We start from the raw sequence: 26,051 nt of genomic DNA on the forward strand, positions 1-26,051 counted from the left end.
CCATCGCCAGTACACCCTAGACTGGTATCCCAACTGTGGGCCAACATTTCAGCCCACCAACTGTTATGGGGCTGGAGCCAACCCCCGAACATACAAACACACTATACAAACACACTTTCACAAATATATGTATAGATAGATATGCTTATTCAGCTAACAGTAGTAAAATCAAGCAAAAGTAATTGAAAGGTCCGCACATTATTTCATAGTCACCAAATGTATAACCATGCTTAAATCCAGACTTCTCACACATCACCACCTCCATTCACATTGCAAAAGATGGTCTACCCTCATACTCCCAGAATATCTAATTTCTAGCCACCTGTGATGAATGCCATCCATGAGATAGTAATCTACTACACAGAGTTCGATTCCTCTTCACAATATGGAGGAGTTTCTGAATGCCAGCAACGGACTAGGGATTCCGACTGCCGACGACGTGCTGGGAGCCCCACCTCCTGACGCACACAACGCATATCAGGATACACGGAAGGTGCTCCAGTGCGTTGCTACTCTACAGAGAGATCAGCCACGCTTCGTGAGTTCGTTTTCTCTACTTGCTAAGGACCCTGCAGTATCCCATTTGCATTAGATCAGGGGGTCCCTGCAGTTATAATCGGTCTGTGTTTCTATTTGTTTCTTAGCTCGGAGCTGGGCAAACAAAGGACCGTTTACGGTGGGGTTTACTTTCCCTTTCACTGCATGACGGAGACGCCACTCCCGATAACCAGCACGCAGCGGCTAAGTTTCATTAGCGGTTTAGTATTTCCACTCTCCCCGCTCTTTCCCCCAGGTCGCAGGGCATCCAATTAGCGTTCCCATTTCACCATTATTTTTACCATTATTCCCTCTATTTTTCTAGATGTCAGATGTTTAACTTGATCTATGGGGAATGCGCCCTTTCCGATCCTAAGTACTTCCAACTTCCAGAACACACCATTCTTCGCCTTTCTTCCCTGAGGGTAATGTGAATTCAGTCTCAGTTTCAGTAAGATTTTCTCTATAGTAACTTGGTATTATCAAGCCTTGAAAACCCCTCGGTTCCTTGTTCCTTCTTTACAGTCCCCTGGTGACTGCTCCTTAGCTTCCTGCTTCAAAGACCACTTCCTCCGACTTTCGGAGATTTCCGATTCCTTAATCAGGGTAAGCCACATTTTTACTATTGGAGTTCTCTTGGTTTCCTCCTAGTTCAGGGTATCTCCTTTGGTAGTGAAGTAGATTTTTACCTCTGTATTTGTTCTTCAATCCTCATTAGCACCTATCAGCACCTATCATCCTTGTGAACAGACTTGACCACCTTGAAATAAATACCATTCAGACCTGAAAAGGAAGGCGGTTCTCTGGACACTGCAAACTCAAGCAGCCCTTCCCTGCAAAGGGCTTTTTCCCCTTTTGGGGGGTTTTCCCTGGAGGTCCAACCGCGGACCGGATCATTCAGTTCCGGTCAGCGGAGGGGTTTCTAGGTATTTCCCCATTTTCTTCCTGTTCAGAAGGAAACCGCACAAGAGAAGACTTCAGGTGGGTGAATCCAATTCGGTGTTTGAACCTTGTTAAAACGTATGTGTCATTGATTATTACACCACCACAATAGTTGTGATGAACCAGAATCTCTCGGCTCTTTCATAAATTATGCAAACGTTTATAAAAATGCAATAGTCAAATTCTGTTTTAGGGACAAAACCAGCGCTCAAATCTAGGGTACATGAAGGTGGACGGATTTCCCCCCCCCCCCCCTCCCCCCCCCCCGCCCAGTTTTTTCAGAGTTCACCTTGATATGCTAATTTCTGGTGACACTAAATTCACTTTTTTTTTTTTATTTTTTTTTTAAGGACTTGACCCCTGGGAATAGCTAGGCCCAGAAGACTGCCCTATGTTTCTTTTACCCCCTGATGGCCCCTCCTACCCTCCAGGTATTCCTACACCCGAACCACAGGTAATAATTAAGGTGTTGAGCATATTCTCATTGTTTCAAGTCTTCTATTACGCCATACGAGCAGCACAACGTGACTGAAGTGTTTTGCAGAGTATATGCTATTAGTTGCACACCTGATGTAACAAAGCCGCCATTTCCAAAAAGGCTGAGTAAAGTGTGCTGATCCTTTCAAGAACCCTCCTTTAAGGAGCACATCCTGCATTTTTCATTAAACGTGCCAGTTTGCAATTGTATGAAAATGGACTAGATTTTCCATCGACAGAAGTTTGTAGATATTTGCAGGAAACAAAATTCTTCAGGCGTTTAATGACAACACTGAAGTGTCATTCAGCTAAAGTGACTCAGAAAGAAATATGCTTCTCCATGCAATGTTATGATTGGGAAACCCACGCCAGGATTGTGCCAGTTCCCCCACAGATATTAGAGTCAACATTGTTGTTCTCTTGTAAACCATGAGTACCTTTTAAAGGGATGCAATTTGGACCACTGTTTTACGCCGTCTAAATAATACCATCTGCTACCATGCAAGGCACTGCGCTTCTTTTTGGCACGTTACAAACTACGACCTTTTTAATATCACGGTGTCAAGAGTTTCAATATTATTTGACCACTCAATTCCTTTACTTTCGGTTACGAACATTATTCACTGCCCAGTGACTCCACTGCAGAATATCACCACACATTTCTAAGTGCAGTACATTCATTTCGATATATTCACAAAACATTTAAATATGAAAACAACAGATGGTTGGTTTGGGAAAGGGGAAATAGAGTTGAAAGTGGGGCGATCAAGAGGGGACATTGGGTGGTGCAAGGGGTGCCCCACTGTATTTTGCAGGTGAAAGGACTTAAACATTCTGTAAAAGAAAATGAAAATTGGCAGTAAAAAGAAACGGTGGTTAAAAAAATGAGGTAAAAACACATTAAATAAATGATTCAATCTATTCTCGACTACACCAGTATTTACTCGCAAATTGGCAGTTGCAGAATTAGCAAGATTGAATTTGACCTGGGATACAACAAAAGGAGATGCCAGGGCAAGGCGCCACCACATTTCCAGGATTGCCCAAGCACACTCTGGAGCCCCTAATGCATAAAATTATATACCAGAAAAATCCAGTGATCACCAAGCGCCGAGTCATATATACAGCAGCAAATCAAATTCTGTTGCTAAATTCTGGCATATTACCACATTGCTATTTTAAAAAAAAAACAGCACATTGAATTTGTAAGCTTAATACGTGATTTAATAAACCTGTTCACTAAACTAGACAAGAAAATCAGTAAAGCCAACATCCATAACCGCAGGCAGGTGCTTCAACTCGTAGAGTCTTTTTCAAGGCTGTACAGGAGTATTAGAATGGGGACAACCAATAAATGAAATATAGAAACAATCATCCATGTGAGCGGGACCAATGAAAACATACCATGACCGGCAGTATATGTTACTGAGAATAAGTGGGAGGGAAAGGGAGAGAACAAAAGAAAAGATTATTCAACAATGATTGGCAAGTCTTCCACTCTTCCCCCCCTTACTTCTGCTTTCACCACTGCTCTTCCTCCTACTTCCTCTTATACCCTGGTCCCTCTCTTCTCCCCAATCCTCTTCCAAAATGTAAATTGTTTTTTGTACTGCTTTCTGGTTTAATTCAATTGTTATGTATGCTTGTTGTATCTTGCTTGTTCCTCATGTATGTTTTGGATTAAAATGCTATATAAATTCATTAAATACAAGTGTTCAAATAAAAAAGATAAAGTATCAAAAGAGGCGACGGGACGGCAGACAGATTTATACCAGTTAGCTGATTCAGAGTGGCCTAGACGAGGGATTACTTGAAGAGCTCTGTTTGGAGTTTTTTGCGAAAGACCAGAAGGTTGGACTCCAATCTAATGTGCTTAGGTAATTTGTTCCAGTTGGAGGCTGCTCGGTTCGGGAAAGCTCTGCCCAAGCCGAGTTCTTTCTTGAATTTCAGGGGTGTTATGAATCCATTTGCCTCTGATCTTAATGCCCTACGAGGATGGTAAAACGTGAGTTTGGACTTCATGTAGGCAGGTGCCTTGCCATATAAGCACTTGCGAGTATGGCACATAGGCTTGAATTGAATACGTTCCTCTATTCTCATCTAGTGAAGGTCTCGTCTAGCTTCACTTATATGTTCACTTCTTGATTTCTTTTTGACCATTCTGATCGCGTTGTTCTGGACCAGTTGAAATTTTTGGATGTTCTGCTTACTAGCTCCTACCACGAGAGCATTACCATAGTCTAGACGTGACATGACGGTCGCTCTTGCAATTGTGGCGCTGTTTTTCTCACTCAATAGTGGTCTGGTGGCTTTAAGTAGCCGGATGTAGTAGTTACAATTTTTACTAACATAGGTCACCTGGGCATCAGAATTGAGAGATACTTCCAGCGTCATGCCTAAAGTTTTAACCTTGTCTGTCACTGGGATAAGGGTCCCTGTGATTTTGAAAACCTGATATTCCGCTGAAAGTTTGGCACGTGCCTGAGTAGAACCGAATACCATTCATTTGGTTTGGTTTCCGTTCAGGCACATCCAGTTATTGTCCATCCAGTCTTCAATGTTACCGTAGAGTGAATTTAGAGTCTTACTATCTTTAGCGTAATCCCCAGTCAGTTCCAGGACCAGCTGAGTATCATCAGCATAGTTGGTGAAGAATATCTGGAGTTGTTGTAGTAGCTCACATAGAAGCCGGATGTACAGATTGAAAAGTAAAGGGGATAGACTAGCTCCCTGTGGAACCCCGCAAAAGATGTTAAATTCGGAGGAGAATTTGTCGCCCCAGTGTACTCTGGATATTCTGTTTTCTAAAAAGGATGTTAACCAGCTTATGGATTCCTTGGAACAATTTGCGACCTTCTCCATTGCTTGTTGCAAGCGCTGGTGGTCAAGCAGGTCGAAGGCGGCACTCAGATCTAACAATATTAGTAAACCAGCCTTTCCCTGATCCATAATTTCCAGCATTTTGGACTGTAAATCCAGCATGGCGGTTTCAGTGCTGTGCGCAGCTCTAAAGCCAGATTGTTGAGGGTGTAAGATCTCATGGCTTTCTACATATTCTTGGAGTTGGGCTGTGGCTATTTTGTCTAGTACTTTAAGTGTAAAATTACAATTAGTGATGGGTCTTAGGTTGTTAGGGTCGCGAGGATCAAGGGTAGGTCTTTTAACCAAGGGTGTGACGGTAACCTTTTTTATATTGTTGGGTACTACTTGGTCCCGAAATTAGGTTTTGACAATTCTTGTATAGAGTGGCGCAAACATTTCGGGGTGTTGTAGGATGATCTTGGGAGGGAGTAGGTTTTCAGCGCAGGAGGATGGTTTCATGGTTGCTAACGTTTTTAACATAGTTTCTGAAGAGATGGATTGAAATTGAAACTTCTCCTTGTCCATTACTGTTAGTTGTTCTGCAGGTAAGCTGCGTTGCGGTTTATTGGCCTGTGATAATGTAATTCATTCTCTGGCTTTGGATATTTTATTTGCAAATGCAGACTGAGTGTTTTCGCATTCGGTTTGTGAGGGAATAAATTCAGGGGCCAACGCCTAAGGTTTTTCTAAGGATTTAAGAATGTCAAATAGCTTACTGGCTGAATTGGATGATGCTTCAATTTGACTATTGAAATAGTTCTTTTTCGCCTCGTTGATCTTAGTTTTGTAGGATTTTTCTAGTGACTTCCAGCTTGTTTTGTGGTCCTCTGTTTGGTTTTTTTTTGCCATTCAACTTCACTATGCTTTTTTTCTTTCTTGAGAGAGATGAGTTCAAGCGAACACCATTTTTGATGGTTAAGGTTGAGTCTTACAGTTTTTTCTCGATTGGGTGCTTTCTAATTGATTAACGTGAGCATCTGCTGATCGTATTTTTTGATTATGGTGTCACAATAATATTTTTCATTGATGTCAGCTAAGATGCTATTGATGCAGAGTTGTAAGTCTGCTTTATCAATATTTTTAAAGTTTCTGGACAGAACTTTACTTGCCTTGTTAGCCGTTTTTTTAGCTGGGATAGGTAGGTGCATATCAAAAACTATTTTATAATGGTCAGACCATATGCAAGGGGTGGTGACATAGTTATTGGTCTCTAGGTTATTGGTAATGACCCAATCCAGTTGATGGCCATTAGCCATGGTAGGTTCGCGATTCATAACATTGAAGTGTATTTTTTCCAATGTTTTTTCAAGAGAAAAGGCTTCCTTTTCTTTTGGATCTCCACGCCACCGGCTTAAATCACCAAGGATGTTTGTGGATTTATTTAGGCCTATAAGGGAATCGGCGAGAATTGTAAGTTCATCGTTGAACTCTGATTCCGAAGAAGGGGGTCTATAGATAAGTATGAAGTTTAGACCGTTATTGTCCGTAGGACAATGTTTAAGGTGTAGTATTTCACAGCCTGTACAGAAGGATAAGGAGGAGAATACCGGCAGTGATTCTCGAGTGATTATGGCTACTCCACCCACTTTCCCGCTTCCTCTGATAGCATAGTGGATTGTGTAACGCGTAGGAACTGCCAGGGAGCAGGTGGGTCCAATAGGGTCCTGTAGCCACGTTTCTGTGATACACATTATGTCAATATTATCTGACACAATCAAATCGTGTACACATGAAGCGTGTTGGTTAAGGGAGCGTGTGTTCAGAAGACATATTTTCAGTTTTTAGTGACAAGGGTTCTTTATCGTGAATTTGTTTGGTTTCTGCCCTAGAAGGGTCACTAATGAGAGCCTGTTCTACAATTGTCAGCCTGTAAGAGGGTGTTGCGTTCACATTCGTAAAAAAAAAAAAAAAATTGTGTTCAGGTAGTGCTTGGGCGCTATAGGTCTTGTCTAGGATTTCCTGTGCATGTGCGTGTATGGCTCCTATTTTCTGAGACTCTTGTAGTTTGGAGAAAAGGTTGCTGAGTTCTCCTATTCCCATTCTTACTGAGGTCTTAAAATAGGGCTAGCCAGGAAAGATGACGCAGAGTTTCTGGCCAGGGACAGCAGGATCGGCGAGGACCGGCGCAAACCGGCTTGCCTCTGAAGCACCGGCGCTGAAGTGCCTGACGTTTCAGTAAATAGCCGCTAGGGCTCCTGGGAACTGTAGTTCCTACTTAGCAGAGCGCTTCACAAACACAAGTAATTTAAACAGATGAAATCACAAATGTTACGAGTGCTTGCTCGTTGCCAAAGCTAATTCAATGTTAGCAAGTGCAAATAAATGCAGATAAATGCAAAATGAGATTACAAAGATGCAAAATTCGTTTGTCCTGGATAAACAGATTCTGCCTACCAATTCAAACAAGCAAACGCTACGAATCACGTAATTAACAAGTAGTTACAAACAGGTGCAAATGTGGCGCTCTGAGCTGCCAATAATAACCTAACCTCAATCAGTGGCCCACGGCAGACTGAAGGTTGAAGTAGGGGCTCGGCGGGACTGGCGCAGACCGGCTTGCCGCTGAAGCGCCTGACGTTTCAGTAAACAGCCGCTATAGCTCCTGGGAACTGTAGTTCCTACTTAGCAGAGCGCTTAACAAACACAAGTAATTTAAACAGATGAAATCACAAATGTTACGAGTGCTTGCATTGTGCGTATGAACATATAAAGGAATCTTGGTGAAATAATGTGGCCCTGAACATAAAAACTAGTGCAAATCCATCAATCAGAATGGCGCCAATAAGGAGCACCGCATAATATGAAAATAAAATGGTTGTTCCTGAAATTATTTTGGCATAAGAGAGAAAGAACATGCGACGAAATTGATAAACATTGATTGTCAAATAATCCAAAAAACAGAAAAGCCAAACATGGTGCCTATGAACCTTTAGCAAAATCTTGTTGAATTTTGTAGGTCCTGAACAAATAGGGTTGGTTCAATCAAGGCCAGTGTCTTATTGCAAGTCCACATGTCTTGGTTTGTTTTATTACGGCCGTAACAGCAATCAGTGGGGACCACGAGTCAAAATGCCAACCTCATTCATTACAAGATGTCGGATTCTAAGCTTGGTGTGGTTCCAACATACTGTAAGCTATGTAAGCATCAGGTCTCTGTCGAGCAAATCAAAAGAATTAGGATATTGAAATCCTCGGAAAGTAAATGAAACCGACAATTCAAAAAGGGGGAATATACAGCGTCCTTACCGATCGTTTGATACATAAAGGTCTAATTCCTATGAAACATAAAGACGTAAGGACAACAATCTGCTGGACAAGTCTAGTCCTGTGTGCCAAGTTGCCTTAATTCAATAAGTGCATCTATAATGCACAAAAAAGCAGAGGCAAATTCCATTGAACTATGTTTACATCGGAAGTATACTATACTATTGTCACTTTTAGCCCTTACAAAACAACTTACTCTCTGCACAGGCGCTAATGCCTCAACTGGATCTATCCTGGTCAGCATTCTGCTTGGTATGGCGGCTGCCATACTGGGCTTTATTACCAATGTGCTAGAGATGCGCGTGCCAAGTGAAGATGTTTGACCACGCCATATTAAAGGTGAGGGTCTGTGAAGGGCTCATGGGATACTGCTGCCTGATAGACTCCATGATGAACATGCTCAATGGTGATAGTATGGCTTTGAGGCGTCAATGTCCAAAGAAACAATTATTAAATATTAATTAAAACATATCACAAAACCTGCAATATGATTAAAAGCAGTGTGACAAATTAGGAACTCATTGGGGTTACCTTTGCACCGAATTAACACAATTTGTTCGGTGCCCAATAGTTTCCATATTTAGAAAGCTCAATGGCATAGATGGGTCGATGTGCAACATTACCATTAATCCGCATCAATTAAAGTAGAAAACCAGCAATGTGAATAGTGAGCAGTGTAAGCAATTGGAAACTTATTGGAGTTTCCTTGCCATTGACAAAGCTAATTGAAAGATCCCCACATACCTATTTGTCATGCAGGATTTCAGAGCTGCCTTAATGTACAGGTTCAAAAAGTCATACCTTGGCAAGCTCATATCTACAAGGAAAGTCGTGGCCACCACTGATTTCTGAACATTCACAATGGAAGTAGGGTTGTTTCACAGAATTAGATTCTGTTCCTAATCTGTGTTGATTCCTTTAAAGTAACATTGTCTGTAAGGGTGTTTCATAGAAAGACCTTCAACTCATGGTCCGTATTCCATCCATGAAGCACTTCCTGGAATTTGCAAATGTACCTCGCCTCCATTTGGCGTAGTTTCAACTCTCACCATGTTCAACCATGGTTACTGTTTCCAATCCCACGAATTTCACCTTGCTTTTATAGTCCATCTGGTGGTGTGATTGCCAGTGCTTGGCTTGTGCCAACTTTGGGTCCTGGCTCCCCATCGAGTTCAAATGCTCATGGATTCTTATTCTTAATTCCTGAATTGTGCTACCAATGTAGGCTGAGTTACATACACAGAGAATAACATAGATGACTTATTTGGTTCTACAATCGATTAATTGCCAAATGGTAACATTTGTTAATATTGCTAAGTTTCATATTAAAAGCGTAAGTGCATATATAACAATTCCCACATTTATAAAATCCAGCCGTGTTGCACTTCTGGAGCCAGTTCTGTGTGTTTTCTGCATGGTTAGCCAGGAAAAATGGGTTTAGGATTGACAAGAGTTTGGGGGTACTTGTATACAAGTATACTTGTATGAGGGTTCCTCAAAGATAAACTAGTTAATGTCCATATCCAATGAAGTAGATACATGTGTTTCTTGATGATGTTATATATTGTGTGGCTGCCTAAGCTGTATCTAGTGATAAATCTTACTTTCTCATTTCTCAGAGTTGACATTTTCCTTTTAGGGACCCGTAGGTTCTTTCTGTTGAGGGCTGAGGCCTTTGATTCTGCATGTTTGAGTCTGGAGTGTTTATAGCCCCTTTCTTGAAATTTACTTGTAAGCAGATGACATTCATCCTTGATCATTGCTGCAATTTATCCTAGCTCTAATGTATTCTCCAGAGGGAATATGGTCTTTAACTGATTTACAAAGACAACTAGTTGTGTGCAGCGTTGAATTGACTTCTGCAGGTTGCCGATAGGTATGTGTAATAATTCTATTGTGCTCAACTGTGATGCTTATATCCAAGAAGTCAATACATGTTTTGTTGGAAGTGTAGGTTAGTTCAATACCGAACCTACTGGCGTTGGGGTACCCAAGGTATTCTTGTAGTGTTACCTGTGGGCCATTCCAAATCATGAAAACATCATCTATGTACCTGTGGCAGCTTGTTATATAGTGAGCAAAGTGGGGGTGTACTAGTACAAGGGACTTTTTGAAATAATCCATACAATTATTTGCAAGCACTCGTGCATAGTTAGCTCCCATCGCTATACCTCTAATTTGTTGGGAATATTGTCCATCAAATAGAAATATGTTGTTATCAAGGGAAAACCTTTATAACTCCTTTACCATCTCTATGTGGGAATAATATGTTGCTGAAGTGTAATCAATACTCTCCAAGACGAAGTCATCTTGTTTTGGAGGTGTAAATGGCTTTGACATCTAGTGTGGCTAGTGAGTATTCAGGATCCCAAACAATATTGTGAAGACAATGCAAAATATGCATGCTGTCCCGTATATAGGATGGAAGTTTAATCGCTTCCAGTTGGTTGACATTGTTGATGTATATGGCCCTCAGCTCTGTGACACATCCAATATTTATTGAACAGCCATGTTTTCAACAGTCTCTTGAAGGCTGGATAAGACTGTTCATTCCTGATATGTGCAGGAAGAGTGTTCCAAAGAGTTGGGGCTGTGGTGCTGAAGCTAACACCACCCGCTATGGCAAGGTTGAAGCAGGGGATTGCCAGGGAGAGGTGATCTGAGGAGTGGAGTGAGCCACCATAACGTTTTTTGCTAATGCGATTGTTCAAGTATTGTGGAGCTTCATTATAAATACACTGGTGTGCAATAGTAAGTGTTTTGAAGTCAATACAGGCTTGTATTGGTAGCCAGTGAACCTCTTGACGTGTAGCATAGATGTGGTCAGATTTGTGTAGGCAAACGGCCACACGCTGGGCTTTATTCTGCAGAGGTTGTAACTTGGCCTGGTTAGTGGTGGGAGTGCCTTTGAAAAGGACATTGCAGTACTCCATTTTGCTCAAGATTATGGCTTTTGAGAGAGTGAGGCAGTTGTTAGGACTCGGGAACTGTTGTCTAAGAGAGGTGAGCTTTTTAGTATATGCTGTCGAAGGGGCGAGTGCATTGGCGTGTCTGGTCATAGATAATTCGGCATCAAGATGGACGCCAAGGGTTTTAGCATGTTTGAGGATTGGGATGGTAGTGCAGTCGATGAGGAAGAAGGAGTAGGAGGGGTCAAGAAATTTTAATTGAGAGGGGGAACCTACTATGAGTAGCTCTGTCTTCTCATCATTGAGACAGGTTGTGTGTGGCCATCCAGTTCTGGATAGTGCAGAAGACATTGTTGATGGTATTTGTGTCAGTGGTGTGGGTTGCCAGAGATGGGGATGAGGATTTGTGTATCATCTGCATATTTAGTATAGGTGATACCAAGGGAGTCAAGGATGTCAAATGGGGGCTTAGTGTAAGTGTCGTGGAGTGAAGGGGAGAGACAGGAGCCTTAGGGTACACCAAGAGGGACTGGGGTAGTATCAGTGGAATGGGAGTCAATAAAGATTCTAGAGGTGCGATCACTAAGGAAGGGTTGGACTGCCTCTGTCGAGAAATAAAAGAGGAGAGATTTTGGCACAGGAGGTCATGGTCAACGAAGGCAAAGGCAGCTGACAGGTCTAGGAAGATCAAGATAGCAAGGTCGCCTGTGTCATGGATACTGTCCAGCTCCATTTTCAGGTCTAGGAGGGCCGTTTCAGTACTGAGTTTAGGTCAGAAGCCTAACTGTCAGGAGCTTAGGAATTGTTGGCATTGAAGGTAAGCAATGCGCTCAAGAACTCTGAGCAAGAAGGGCACTGTAGTAATGGGTCTGGCGTTGACAAAGTCAGTAATTATAGGGGTCAGAGTGGGCTTGCAAAGCATAATGATGTACGCCGGGCATATGTCTCCCTTGCAATTGGACGTTTTGAGGGCCTGGATGGTGTCTAGGACCATGTCTTGGGTGATTGGGAGGAAAGAGAAGCAGGGGTGCCGCTCATTCTGGATGTAGGGACTGTGCTGGCCGATGCAATGGAGAGGATCTGGAGGCGGGCTTTGGTAGCTAGTAAGGTTTTCTTGGAGGTCATTTTACTATATAAATTAATTTTGGTACAGCGAGCGGTTTGGATAGTAGTACACCATTCCTTATATACTTTGGTTTGGGAGATGGGCACAGCTGGATTTTTTCCAGCTCTCTCAAGATGGCCATGAGTTCCTTGGAATTGGAGCTGGCATTAGTGATTCTTTTATCATAGAAGGTGGCGTTGGTGGCAAAAAATGCTGTTTTGTAGGCCTTAAAGTCAGTAGAAAGGAGGGTGGCAGTGGATGGGTAGGGTGGGGGTACTTGGGTGTTCTACCAATAGGAATCATCTGAGGAATCCCACCCTGTGCCCATCAGAATAAGTTGAGTTGATAGTTGTGAGATTTCCACAGTGGGATTATGGTTTAACAGTAGATAATAGACTGGGGTTCTCAAATGGTTAGTTGCCATTGATATATAGTCACATATATCAAGAACTACAATATTAACTCTCGTCAGCTTCTTTGATTATTACATGCAAGTAATTTTTGAGTTTCTTGAGGGCCAGTATTACAGATGTTTGATGTTTTGTCTCGATCTGGCAGAGTATTGGTGATCTGTATCTGCTAGTTCATAAATCCCTTTGCTGAATGCTTTATTGAACGTCTCTATGGCATTATCACATGAGAACAAAGGTGTGAACTTGTATTTTCTTTTTAGTTCTGGTATATCAATAGTATGCTCATCAATGTCAAGATCTTGTATCACTTGATTGTCTGAAAAGCTCTAATTGCCATCTAATGATATCAATAACCAAGTATTCTGTATGTCCTCAATAGTTATTTTACTTGCTTCTATGATCGACTCAAGATTATCCTAGATCTATCTTCACATTAGTTAAGTTGATACTGATAGATGGGGAGAAGGACACGCCTTTGTTAAGGAGGTCTATATATCTCCCTATTTGAACAGGTTCTATGGGAGCGATTCAAGTCTAAATTGGGGGTCTTTGTTGCTTCGGTTGTCTTTGATAGCCTGATCAGACCAGCCTTCATTCTGGATTTGGTTCTATTCCTGGGTCGGTTTCCTTTTTTTTTTATTTTAACACTTGCCAATCCTTGTTTACTAATCTCTACTTTTCTTCTCTCCTTTTCCCTCCCACTAATTCGCTGCAACATATTCTGCGTGTCATATTATGTTTTCATTGATCCCGCTCACATGGATGCTGGTTTCTAGATTTTAATTGTTGGTTGTCCCTGTGTATCAGGTTTTATAATACTCATGGACAACCTTGAAAAAGACCCCAAGGGTTGAAACACATGTCTAGTTTTTAACAGGTTTATTAAATAATGTATTAAGCCTACACATTTAATGTGCGGGTTAATTTTAATAACAATGTGATAATATACTGTAACTTTGCAACAGAATTTGATTTGCTGATGTATGTAACTGACTTAGTGTTTTGTGATCACAGGATGATTTTTCTGGTGTAAAAGTGTTGTTTACCAGGTGGTGTTGGGCATGAACACCTAACATCCTGTGTCCTAGCAGCTCAATTCAGCCCTCAAAGTACATGAAGGTTGGGTGCAACTTTGTTTTGCCTCACGCATCGAACATTGCATTGTGCACTAACTTACAATTCTCAAATCTGCCTTGGAAACAAAACCCAATTAGTACAACAGTTTAGGGCATAGCCGCGTCCTCCTTTTCCAAAGCTATGATCCACCTAACAGGAATGACATGAACCCCTTCTTCCCCTGCTCCATCCTTCTCCTCTTGTGTTTGTAGCCCCTATTTCAAGCTTACATTTCGACTTAGCTTGCCCTTGCTCATTTATTTTCTTTCTTCCATCAGAATAAGGTCTGGCTACCACAGGCGGGTGCACAGGACACCAGGCAACGGGAAAGTCTAGATGCTCCGATACACTATAGTGTTAATTTGACGCAGAATAAAAGCAAATTAACATAACATAAGCACTATGACAAGAGTGGTTTATTTGTGGGAATTCCCAGCAGAAAAAGATGACATCACCACAAAACTTCAGGAAAGACTTCAACATACAGTTCTTACCATGCTAATGGCAACATTTCTGACTTTACTCAACAATTCAGCCACCTGCAAGGGTTGCTACATTTTTTCAGAAACTGTAACCACCCCCTCGCCATGTTACCAAAATAATTGAGTTTTGCGATTATACAGAGATAGCAGATTGCACCTTACTGAATGTTATCAGGATACGGCATGCCATGTGTCACAATGGTACTCTCCAGGGCTACGACTGGCTTTCCATCCGCAAGCGCTTCCTGCACGCAAGGATGAATCCGGAGGACATTGTCTAATGGGTTAAATAATGGTACACATTGGTTAGCACTCGGCTTCACAAAGGTTCAGCAGTACACTACTTTGAAGAGCAGAATCAATCTTCACAAGCTCATTCATTTTAGAAGATCTTCTCAGCCTGTCAACTTAGAACACCAAAGCCAAGAAACTTGACATTTTTTGGAACTTTCATTATATACCAAAAGTGTGCATCTTTGTATCTTTGCAAGCAGTTGGTTTTGCTAGCCTTGTATCAGTATTTGTAGTTCTAAGGGTTGGTTAGCCTGCTTATAGCCTGCTTCCACTTTTTCCCAAGGAGTGGGACGACCGTCCAAATTCTCCATTCATACAGCAATGCCCTGATTTCAAGACAGCAATCCTAATGGATGACTGTTGGTGCCATAATCTCTCTCCGATTTCTTTTAGCAGCCCACGATTAGGTCCCAATTCATTGCAGGGGATTCAAAAGACTAATAAATGGAAGTCCCTGGGAATCAAAAATAGCCAAGGCTGGCGTAAAGATAATACAATCTTTGTTGAAATTTTTACTTGAAAATTAGGTCGGACTTGGTGGAGGTGAAACGCTTTAAGGGAAAATGTTACAAACAATATACAGGTTTCAACCAGGGCAAGTAACTATAGAAGCAAGAATATGCAATTTAGACACTTGTATGGGGGACCCTTCTTTATATTGCCAGGCATAACGAATTTAAATATGCAGTAGGGGTGCCTGGGGGTACACCTCCGTTGCACACATTAAATCACAGATCACCCTGTTTTACTGCACCTGTTCGCAAATGGCTTTCTTGAACAGTTTTGTGAATCAGGCGTAATTTATGCAATGTGCAATTTGCAAATGGCTCTGTCCAAAATTCAAATGGGGCTAAAAAAATGCCCTGTGAATTGACACCATAGGGATCGAGAAAATATGCTGCAAACAGCAGTGATTCAAGAGAAACACAATCCTGATGCCATGGCTTCTGGTCTGTTATTCTTAGCATATTCCTATATCCCCTCTCATTGTAAAGGGATACAAATAGATTCACTGAATGACTTTCGATAAGCTGCAGAGATTCGTATACTCTGTTTATTTTCCAATCCTTTTTGGAGTTAAGAGTCGTTTGCATACTCCTAGTTTTGTTTCTTAAGAAAAAAAGTCGTGGGTGAGGTCAACACTTTTTTTCACTCCGTGCACCTTGTCAACATTTCTACAAATAAGTAATCAATACAAAATAAAAAGTGTGTTCTGAATCGGAATATGTGCCCACCACAATTAACACTAGAAGGCTCAAGTGGATGATTCCAGAGTTCGAATTTCAGACTTAATAGATCTGTACTGAAGGAGGCGGACCTAGAGTGGTTTTTAAAATGTCTCACCTGTGCAGCCCATTCCCTGGGGAAAAGAGAATTCAGAAAGGGGCTTTACGAGTCAGGTGAGCACTGGGGCCAATGGGGATGATGGGGTGAGGGAGGTGGGGTTTATACGAATCAGAGTTAGAAAACTGTTCGTTTTCGTTGTTGTCTTTTTTCTTTTCTTTATATACTACATGTGTTCCTTTGGGCACATTGAATACATGGCATTCTTAGGAAATGTGTAACTATATTTGAATAGAACTGGTGATGTAATTACATGGACAATGTTAATAGTGCGGTTTTTACAATTGAAAATCAAATAAAGCTTAAGTACTAATAATAAGGGGAAGGACTGAAAAGGCAGACTGTGGGTTGTCAGGAGGAGAGGAGGTGGAGGAAGAGAACTGACGGAGGATGGACGGCAGAGCAGAGTGTTTAGAAGTTGGTGTCGGAGACTGCTATGGAGGTGCAGGCGAGGTATTGGCTGTGAGGGAGAGTGGTACCCGTTGTATGTAGTGTAGTTCGAAGATTGGTGTGTGAATAAGGTGAGTGAGGTAAAGAGAAAAAGACAGGGAAAAAATCATAGGGGGATTAGAGAGAGAGCATATGATAGGAGGGTGTGGCGAGAGCACAATGCAGTAGCGGGGGTTTTCAGGGGGTCAGAGGGAAGCAGGACGGGGGTGATGGTAGTGATAAGAGATAAGCGGAAAGAGTGTGGTAAGGTTAGGTCACAGAGGCGTAGATAGGATATTGGAAGTAGGAAAGTGGTGACTAGAGTGGAGAAGAGTATACGAGAGGAAAGAAAGGAAAAGGGTGAAGAAAGGAGAGGGGAGCATAGAAAGAGTTTTAACATTGGAGGGACAGAAGAGAGAGAGTGGGAAGATGATCAGAGGGAGTGAGACGGGAAATGGAGAGCGAGAGTAGAACCAATACTACAGTAAGATCAAGGGAGAGTAAAGAATGGGAGTGCCTGGAGTTGGAAAACTTGAACCATTAGTCCTTATTTTGAAATCTAGGGAATTGTCAGGTCAGGGCACACTTAGTAAAGTCCTGGAGGGAGAGAGACAGACAAGGCTAAGGCTTTTAGGCCTCCATCCATAGCCAGCAAGATGTTCGATAGATGGGGCAATCTCTATTGACCACCATGCTGGGGGACTAGGAATGTCTGGCAAGGTGGAGGGAGCCCATGAGAACTTGAGGGAGAGGGGGCACAATTTATTTAAACCCACTTAAAAATCCTATTAAAACTACTATCTTTGAGACTCTGTGTTATTGAGGCCATTTGTGACATGCGTCACTAATATTTTATCTTGGCGTAGGTTTCTTTCTTAATCCAGGCCCGCTCATATAGATTTCGTAATTGTCCCAAAATTGGTATTTATTCAGCATTCATAATCGACATGAAGCTATGCCTTAAGGAGAGTTTAAATCTCAACAACAACAAAAAGAAATCAGTTTAATTAGATAAATATGTGTCCACCAATTATAGCCCATGAAGCATGGATTCCAACTGTGTTATCATGATTGACAGTGAGGAAGGACAAGTTTCCTATAAATGTCCTCACAGATACTGAATGCATTCTCCATTATATGTCTTCGCTTAGGTCCTACTACCATGCCAGACTAAACGTGTAATGTGAAGTTCTCGAAGGTGCCTTCTGCCATCATTGTCCTCAGAAGCAGCCTGACTTCAGTGATATGGAAAAAATACGTCAACAAATCTTCATAGCACGCACAAAACTAGAAGATCTAAAAACTCTTCTTAAATTCTTCTCTATATTCACATGTGTAACCCATAATGCATTTGATTAAACCTGGTTAATCTTGTGTCTTGTTTTGTACTGGTACGTAGGTCTCGTATGCACACAATATCTTTCAAAGAGACCGGGAGCTGCCAAATTTCCTGTCACATAGTCCCTTCTGCACTATGTAGAAGTTCTCATATATTAGAAAACTGCTGCAGCCTATTCCTTTATCCCCATACCTTATACATTCTTGCTATAGATCTCAAAAACATAAATTGGGTGACACTTCAACTGTAAACTGGTGAAAATTCAGCTATTTTCTTATTGCCCAACAAATATTTCAAGTTCCCGATCTTCTTCAAGACTAATCTTTGTCTGCTTATTCATCTATCCAGAGTGACTCACTTTTCTTAAATGGAAGAGATCTATAGTCACCTCATTTCCTTGGAGGTATTTGTTCAATGCCACAACATCTTATTTGTGAGCAGTCCTGATTGGCATAGTTTCATTTCCAATATATTTCGACTGGCTAGCTTTTATTCGCAGATCTGATTGTGGTGAAGTGTTCTGCACCATGTCACGTCATTTATACATGGTGCTCATGAGGTAAAATGTCCCACATATGCAGGTAATCTTAAAAAATATTCTTTTGACAAATAATAACACTCTGAATTACATATTTTTTAAATGATCCCATGATAGGGACTTATCATATTTGCAGCATAATTACACATCAAACATATTTCACATTTATAAAACTCGTTGTGAATTAAATGTGATGGGGTGGTCCGCCAACAATAACCACGCTGACTCCCAAAGTACTTCCAAGGATGTTTATTGGGACTTACAGACAGAATGGCTTCTGGTCTTAAGATTCTTTAGGGGAATTGGTGCCAGCATCTCCCCACTCCATCTCCACTTCTCCAGCCCTTTCCAAGTTCCCTAATCCAGGCGGCCCTAATGGGGGGTTAGTATTCTCACCAACTATGACCCCCAACTGTATGGTGTTCTATCTGGTTTCTATTAGTAGCTTCCCTAAAGTGATGGCTAACTGACTTCCTAGGGGCCTTGTAATCTTTCCCCCCGACCTAGCTTGCTAAGTGTTCTAGGGGAGTCGCTCGGGATGGTGCCTTCTTTCACTCTTGTCTTTTACACACGGTCTGACCTGACCCTTCAATACACTGGTTTTCAGGAGTTCTCCTCCCACCGTACTATCATCCCTGCGATCTCTCACTCTGTCTTTTCACCTCCACCCTTTGATATTACTCCTCTTCTTTCTCCTGATCCAACTGCCTATTTTAGCTCCAACTAACTCTCTACGTCCATCTCCGCCGTCATCTTCTCCTCCTTTCTCCCAATCTACTTCCTCATCACTTGCAATTCCTCTATTATAATCCCTTTCCACTACTTCACTACTATTCTTGCACTCCCCATCACTCTTACAACTCTCCCTCTATTACTAGTCCTTACTCCATTATTAACACAATCACTCTACTACCCGTCTTCCCTCTAGTCTTATTCTTTATGGCCGTTACAACCACTACTACTTAGTACCTCTCACTTGCAACTCTATGCTGCTCACTACCACTCCGCTGCTCCTACTCTACCTCTATTCCTTATACTCTCCACTCTCACACACAAACACTCCATAGACCCCCAACTCTCCAATAGCCTCTGGATTGCTGGCGCTCTCACCTCCTCTTGTCTCTCGGACGACCTCCGCCACCCCCTGTCCTCATCCAACTAACACACACCGTACAACTCACACACAGCCTTTTAATACCACACCCAGGATTGGATAATTACCCTGTCCAATAGCTTGCCCGTCTCCAGGGAGTGTATCATGGGAAGGGGTTGGAGAGGCTGAAGGCTTTATAAGGGATTGTAACCCCTGCCCCCTTTCTTCAGGCAGACATGCTGCGCTCCTCACAGTGAGGACAAAGTAGTTTCTAAGGGACTGGTGTCCCTGGTGTTTGAGACCAAGTCCCTCTCGGTTTAGTGGGTGGCTTTCACATAGGCCCTCATCCATCAATAATATTCTTGGTGGCCCAGTGGGATAAATCGAGACCTTCATGAAGGCCTTTAACTACCAAAGAAACCTTCCCTGGTGGATTAGTGGTGAGCTCTCCTTCAGCCAGTGTTGTCCTGGCCGCTGCATCCCATGGTGTATGTTCCCCCGTTCCTTCGGCGACCGGTGCAATGCTGGTCGCCAGATTCTGCAACGTCCTGCTCCCACAGCGATTACCGGCTGCCTCTTCCCCTCCTTAATCTGGGTGCCTTGCCGACTTCCTGACAGCATACTGCTATGGCGTCTTCCGGGTTGTAGTGGCTTTGGCTGAAACGTGGGACCTCCCTGGCCCTTGCGGTCAACATAATTCAGGTAAGAAGCAGTGGTATGTGGTCTTCCCTCTCTCCGGCACTGGTCGGGTGTTAGGGTGGAGCAAGGTGCACCCCCACCCCTTTGAAGTGCCTCAAATCAGGCCCTGCTACACAAAGTACAAATCGCTTTCAGTGCAGGGTCTGGCACCATACTTGGACGTAGTGTGTCTTTTATTGTTGGTGTTTTCTTGTGAGTCACCACTGGTTTATCTGTTTGACAATCCTTTAAGTCGTAATCCAATTTCATTAAGCGTCAGTGTTTTCTGTAATCGAAAAATATCCATGTATATGTGCTGATCATTCTTACTGAGTCTTTCTCTATCGTGTAAGATACTTTTGATTCTTGTTTTAAAAATATCTGATGTGTGTAATTCTGAAGTGTTTTTGTCTTGGGATGCATGAAGGAAATGTATTGGACATGGGTGTAAGATTCAAACTACATATATTACACGGCCTGCACAAGCAGCCGTGTAGTTATGGTTAAGTTGCTCAACCCATAGAAAGAGCATTTTGTGGCGGCTTATAACTTTGCCCCCCTGGACGAATCCTCACCAAACTTTGCAAGAAAAGTATATGGCCCCCTTGGATTGATTTTACGAGCTTTGGTTAGGTTTCGTCCAGGGGGGCAAAGTTATAAGGCGGTCCCAAAATGTGTGAATTTCCTCAGACGCAATGGAAAATAAATGTTGCTCACGCCTACAGCCCAAACCGCTGGATGGATTTTCACCAAATTTGCGGCAGAAACAGTGGCTTGGTCCTGAAAGTATACATTTGGTGTAAATCCGGCAGTAGTATTTTTTTTAAACTGCCACAAAATTTGGTAAAAACAAATTAGTGATATATGGGTCTGGTCCGTGGATCCACATCCCTATTTGGTCCACAGACATCCTCCTGGACCAATAACGGCCCGGTGTGATGTCCGCAGACATCAGATGCGCCTACTGAATGGATGGTGAAAAACATGAGCTGTGTCAGATATTTTGAAATGGTCACCATGTTGAATTCGCGGACAGCTGCAGTGTCCACGAACATCGCAGTAAAAACATACTAAAAAAAGCACAGCATTGCACTTGTCAAACTAATGAAACAATCTCTGGGGATGTGAGGGGTGATGAGGATGGTATGGGAAACGGGTGGTTTTCCACCTTCGAAAGTTCGCCAACAGCCCGGACAGCCCTGTAATGTTCGCAAACATCTCAGATGTTTGGGGGCATCCTTACATATTTTAGCATTGCAGAGTTGGTGAAAGTATTTTTTGTGATAGCTTATAACTTTGATGCTACTGAATGAACCTGCATGAAAATGTGTGATATCATTCTAGATCGGACCATGAATGGTTCTACAATGTTTGGTGCCGTTTTGCCAAGCGGGAACAAAATTAGAGGGGGGGGTCCCAAAATATTTGAAAGCTTATAAATTTGGTGCCATTTCACAAATCTGCAAAAACGTTTGCAATAGGATTTAAGACCCAGATTTGAATGTTTGTGCAAAGTTTGGTGGAATTTTGTGAACAAGAGGAAAACTTAGAGGGGGGAATGAACATGTTTAAATGGTTTACAACTTTGTTGCTATTTGACGAATATGTACAAAAGATTTTAGAAAGATTATAGACCCAACCTTGAACGTTTGTGCAAATACATTCTGAATGGATTTTGTCAAGTTATAGGACTATTTTATGTGCGCGCATTTTGACACTTTAAAAAAAAATAAAACATGGACGGATTTGTAGCAAAGTCGTACAAGGAGCATTGGCAAGGACCTGAAAGCATGGTTTTGCAAATGTGTCTGTTTTACTTTTTGAAAAGTATCATAATGTAGGTACAAAGAAATAGTGATATACTTCAAATCATTAACTACCTCTACTTGAAACCATACCGGGACAAGATATTGGGATTGCATGCCAGACTAATTTCCACAACCTCGCAGCAATGACTGGCCCACAATGCACACGCATTGAGAAAGACCCTAGAGTCTTGAAACATGTGCCAGCTGATTTAACAATAAATATGGCATCAACAATGGTTTTCAAGACTGCTTTATTACGACAACAGTTACTTAATGAATACCCCATCGCTAAGGTGAACAGGGCTCACTCTCCGATTCAAAACCTAGCACTTGAAGGAAGGTCACCTTCACAAAAGAACCCCATCACTAGCAACAGGGCAATCTGTTTAAAGTGCTAGATGAAGCGCAGTGATCTACACATTCTACCGCCCTGCAAATACTTGGTGATTGTGTACTCTGATTTCATTATTGGGCAATGCAGCATGGCCGAGGCCCTAGATTTTAATGGGTACAAATATTTTGCCTGCGACTACAGCCTGAAGTGCTCTACTGAATTACAACAAACCTGCGCGAGGAGCATCAGTAAGAACCTGAAAGCATGCTTTTGCAAATCGGTTTTGTGTTTTATTTTTGCAAAGTGTCCAAATGTAAGCACAAACAATTGTGATATAAGTTTGGTGCATGGACAATGGGCCTGGCCCTCGGCAAGGATGAATGCCTTCTCTGAGTTACTTATTGGGGCATGCAGCATAGCTGAAGCCCTAGGTCTAAATGGGAGAAAACATTATTTGCTTGCAGCTGCTGCCCAGAATCCTGGACGGGATTGCAGCAAACTTGCACGAGGTGCATCAGCAAGGACCTGAAAGGATGCTTTTGCAAATCTGTCCTGCGTTTTACTTTTTTGAAAGTGTCAAAACAGAAGTACAAAAAATAGTGATTTAACATTTCTGCTGTGGGTAGTGGTCCTGGCCCTCAGCAAGGCCAAATGTCTACTCCAATTTACCAATTGCGGTATGCAGCACGACCGCTGCCCATGCCCCATGGATTGTGGAGAATGTCAATGCAAGCCATGAACACTGGCCATTGTTTAAATTATGAGGGTATAGTGAACACTGAACTAGGATGCTGGGTAGGTGCAGTGGATAACAGGGGTGGTTTGGTGGGGCTAGGTCATGGTCAAGCCTCATGCCCTAGGCAATTGAACAATGACTTGCATCCCCAGCATGCACTGCTGATAACGATACACAAGTACACAAGTATGAGTTGCAAAAAATATGTTTGTCAAAGGAGGTTTATGGTGTTTAATATATGTTAAAAGAGGAATTATTAATAACATATAGTGATGTAACATTATGAAAAACCTATTCAATTGACAGAAAATACTTTGTTAAAAGGGACGTTACGGTTAAGATGTTCCCCCACCCTTGGGACTCTTGTGCCCCAGAAGTTAGCTAGTGGCCTCCCACCTTGGCATCCCTTGATGCTTTCCTCCTGGGCTCCCATGAGCACTTGTCCATCCGTCCTGCCACTTTTATTTATGGAGTTCTCTCATTGCACAATGCATATGTGCGTTTATAGGAGCACTATGTATAATTCTTTGGTAGAAGTATGGGAAATGCAGATGCAAAAGATTTGTAGAACATTGTTAAGTGGCAGTTGGTGGGTGGAAGTTGTATATGTTGATAGGCTATATGTAGAGTTTTTTTTAAGTGGCTGGTGGACATGTGTGAATGCTTTAAAGCAGGCAATGAGGGAGTATTTCAAACAAAACAGTAAAGAGAGTAGAAGGGCTGTCTTGTGTGATGGTGTGCATGTGCAAGCCAGGTTTTCTAAGAAGGCATGGTCTACACAAGGGAATGCGGAGACTGTGGATAGTCATAAAGGGCAATGGATTATGGTGTTTATTGTATACTAGAGAGAAGAATTTGACAGAAAATAGTTTGAGCTTTTTTCTTTTACTCTAGCATACAATTGTTCATTATTGCCATTAGCATAGTTGAAAATGCTAATGGGAATGTTGGAGAATCTTATTGAATCTAAAAACTTCACTGACAAAATGTAAAGTACATGGAGTCTATAAACTTATTTTATTTTGTTCTTTTTTATTAACTGTCAAAGGGGGTTCCTAAAGAGCCCTTTATTTAATGTTTTCATTTATTTATTTATTTTGCAGGAGAGGCCAGAAAGTACGGTGGGGAGGGAAATGAGGGAAGGGGCACCAACCACAAATATGGTGGGGCAGGGGAACGGGCGAATATGTTGCGAGTGAGTTAAATCTAAGGTAGGGGGCAGCGTTTCTCATGTTCCTTGATTACAGCTTCAAAAGCACTTTGAAATTGATCCCCCTTGCAGAGTGGTTTTTTGTGGTATATACAGAGTACTGTTGTCTTTCAAAGATGTGGATCAACAGCCTCTTGTCGCTTGCAAGGTAGCAGGTGGGATTTTGTGTCCATCAGAAGTAGGCTGTGTAACAAGATTACACCCCCAGGGTACTTGCGAATTATAGTTACTAATAGAATCATAAAAGAAGTTAAAACGAAATGTTTATGCATGGTTGAAGATATCTGAAATTGGAAGCACAGTGACAAATGCTGAAGGTTATAAAGTATGTGAATTTTGATAGATGACCCGGTGGACGAGCACCACTGGACGGACTACAGCCGAACTGTAATCAAGTAATGTTGCCACTGATTTGGTTTATGAAGGAATTCAATGTGTATTGATGTTTCAATAAAAAGAGTCTGACAAAAAAGTTGTAGGCTGTGTAGTTACAGTATTGGTTGAGGAAGATGAGGTAAAGGAAGACAGCCTACTACTTCATAAGAAAGGACCAGCCTGTCAGAGCATTGCAGTGGTGGGATTTGGTGTGGCGACGCATGGAGGTAGTCTTGTAGAAGTGCTGTCCAGGTAGTCTGCGACTGAATACAATGTTGCACTCAGTGCATTTTACTTTGGTAGCTTTAGCCTTTGGTACATTACCAACAGTGTTAAAGAACTGCCACACCCATGATTCTTCATCTACCTCATCTACATGGTCCTCTTCATTGTCTTTGGAAGTACTGCACTTTTTTGTTGTGTACATCCTTCAGTTGGTGGTGGTGATGGTGGCTCTTATGGGGGAGGGATGGCAAAAGCGGATGCCATTTTTAAGATAAATAGCAGTTTTGCTAATAGTCTTCCAAGTATGTGTTCTGTCATAGATTGTTAATGAATAATAGATGTAGGAGCACAGGGTACATTTAAAGCTTGAAAGCTGCTAAATAAGCAGAAAATGCAGTTCCAAACTGTGCACAAAGCATGGACTCGACTGCCAAGTGCAGATGCGTTTGCGACCACGTCATCATGCCATGCACACAAGGTCACGTGCTGCTGTCCGAAAAAGTCTGCAATGATGTCAGACATTTGCGGACGTCGACGGATACAACACAGTGGAAAAAGTTGCAAAAGGTGTATAGAAGTGTTAAAAATTATGCCAGAAGGTGGGAAATGGCAGAATTTTATGGTGACAATTTGTAAGTTGGTGAAAAATCTTGTTATATTGGGGTAAGTATGAGATTAGTAAATTGTAGGAAATTATCATGCACTGGTAAAAACCCATGAAATTCACTGAAAAAAAAACGTAGTTAAACGGACGTTATGGTTAAGTTGCACTAATAAAAACCTATGAAATTCAATGAAAAAACATTGTTAAAAAAGGGACGTTATGGTTACAAGTAAAACCGAAAAACCTCAGAAATGCACCAGCTATGGTAAGCTAAGCAACCATATCTCACGCCACCACCGTGCACTGCTAAGACTAACACCTAGGACATGAAAGATGACATCACAAGCGTCATTGATGACATCACATATCTGGGCCACTTGTTTTTGTTTACTGACCCGATTAGGCTAGTTTTTTGTTTTTCCTGACAATGAGAATTTCCCAAATTGAAAATGTGCTATACATCTACACATTAACCTTTTTATATGTTCTTAAAGTACTTTCCTTAGAGTTTAATTTGAGCTCATAGTGCACATACATGGGACAATAGTAGGTTGACACCCTCTACCCCATCTTCATCAAATGCTCCTATTACCACAAAGGGTAATCCTTTGGGGCAGATATCCCAGCGGCCACCTCACAGGCCATAAAGAACAATGTTGACCTTTATCTTTTGAGGGTCACAGTACTATGTATGAACTGCAATGCACCAATCTGTATGGGGGAGCAGTTTGAGTGCTTTCGAGGCTGCGGACAAGGAGTATGAAAACACTTCCCCTTACCTTAAATGTAAGGCCCGCCCAACATCTTCCTCGGTCCACCTGCCCCTCCGTCTCTGTGGTTGACGCCCCTTGCCTCCCCACCTTACCTCGCCTCTCCTGGAAAGAAAAACCCACAAAAAACTCCAAAAGAATACAAAACCGAAAAAACATGGTTCCTT

General features: G+C 42.0%; 1 protein-coding gene across 1 annotated transcript in view; it reads right to left on the reverse strand.

Moving 5' to 3' along the window:
• Positions 1–26,051, reverse strand: part of LOC138513733 (uncharacterized) — a 440,991-nt gene that overhangs the window by 297,115 nt on the left and 117,825 nt on the right. Inside the window, exon 3 of the mRNA XM_069628814.1 lies at positions 14,270–14,384. Coding sequence (XP_069484915.1) covers positions 14,270–14,384 — 115 coding nt within the window. The remainder of the gene's footprint in view (positions 1–14,269; positions 14,385–26,051) is intronic.

The sequence above is a fragment of the Ambystoma mexicanum genome, chromosome 12, assembly GCF_040938575.1.
Source record: "Ambystoma mexicanum isolate Mex_15411 chromosome 12, UKY_AmexF1_1, whole genome shotgun sequence".
Lineage (NCBI taxonomy): Eukaryota > Metazoa > Chordata > Amphibia > Caudata > Ambystomatidae > Ambystoma > Ambystoma mexicanum.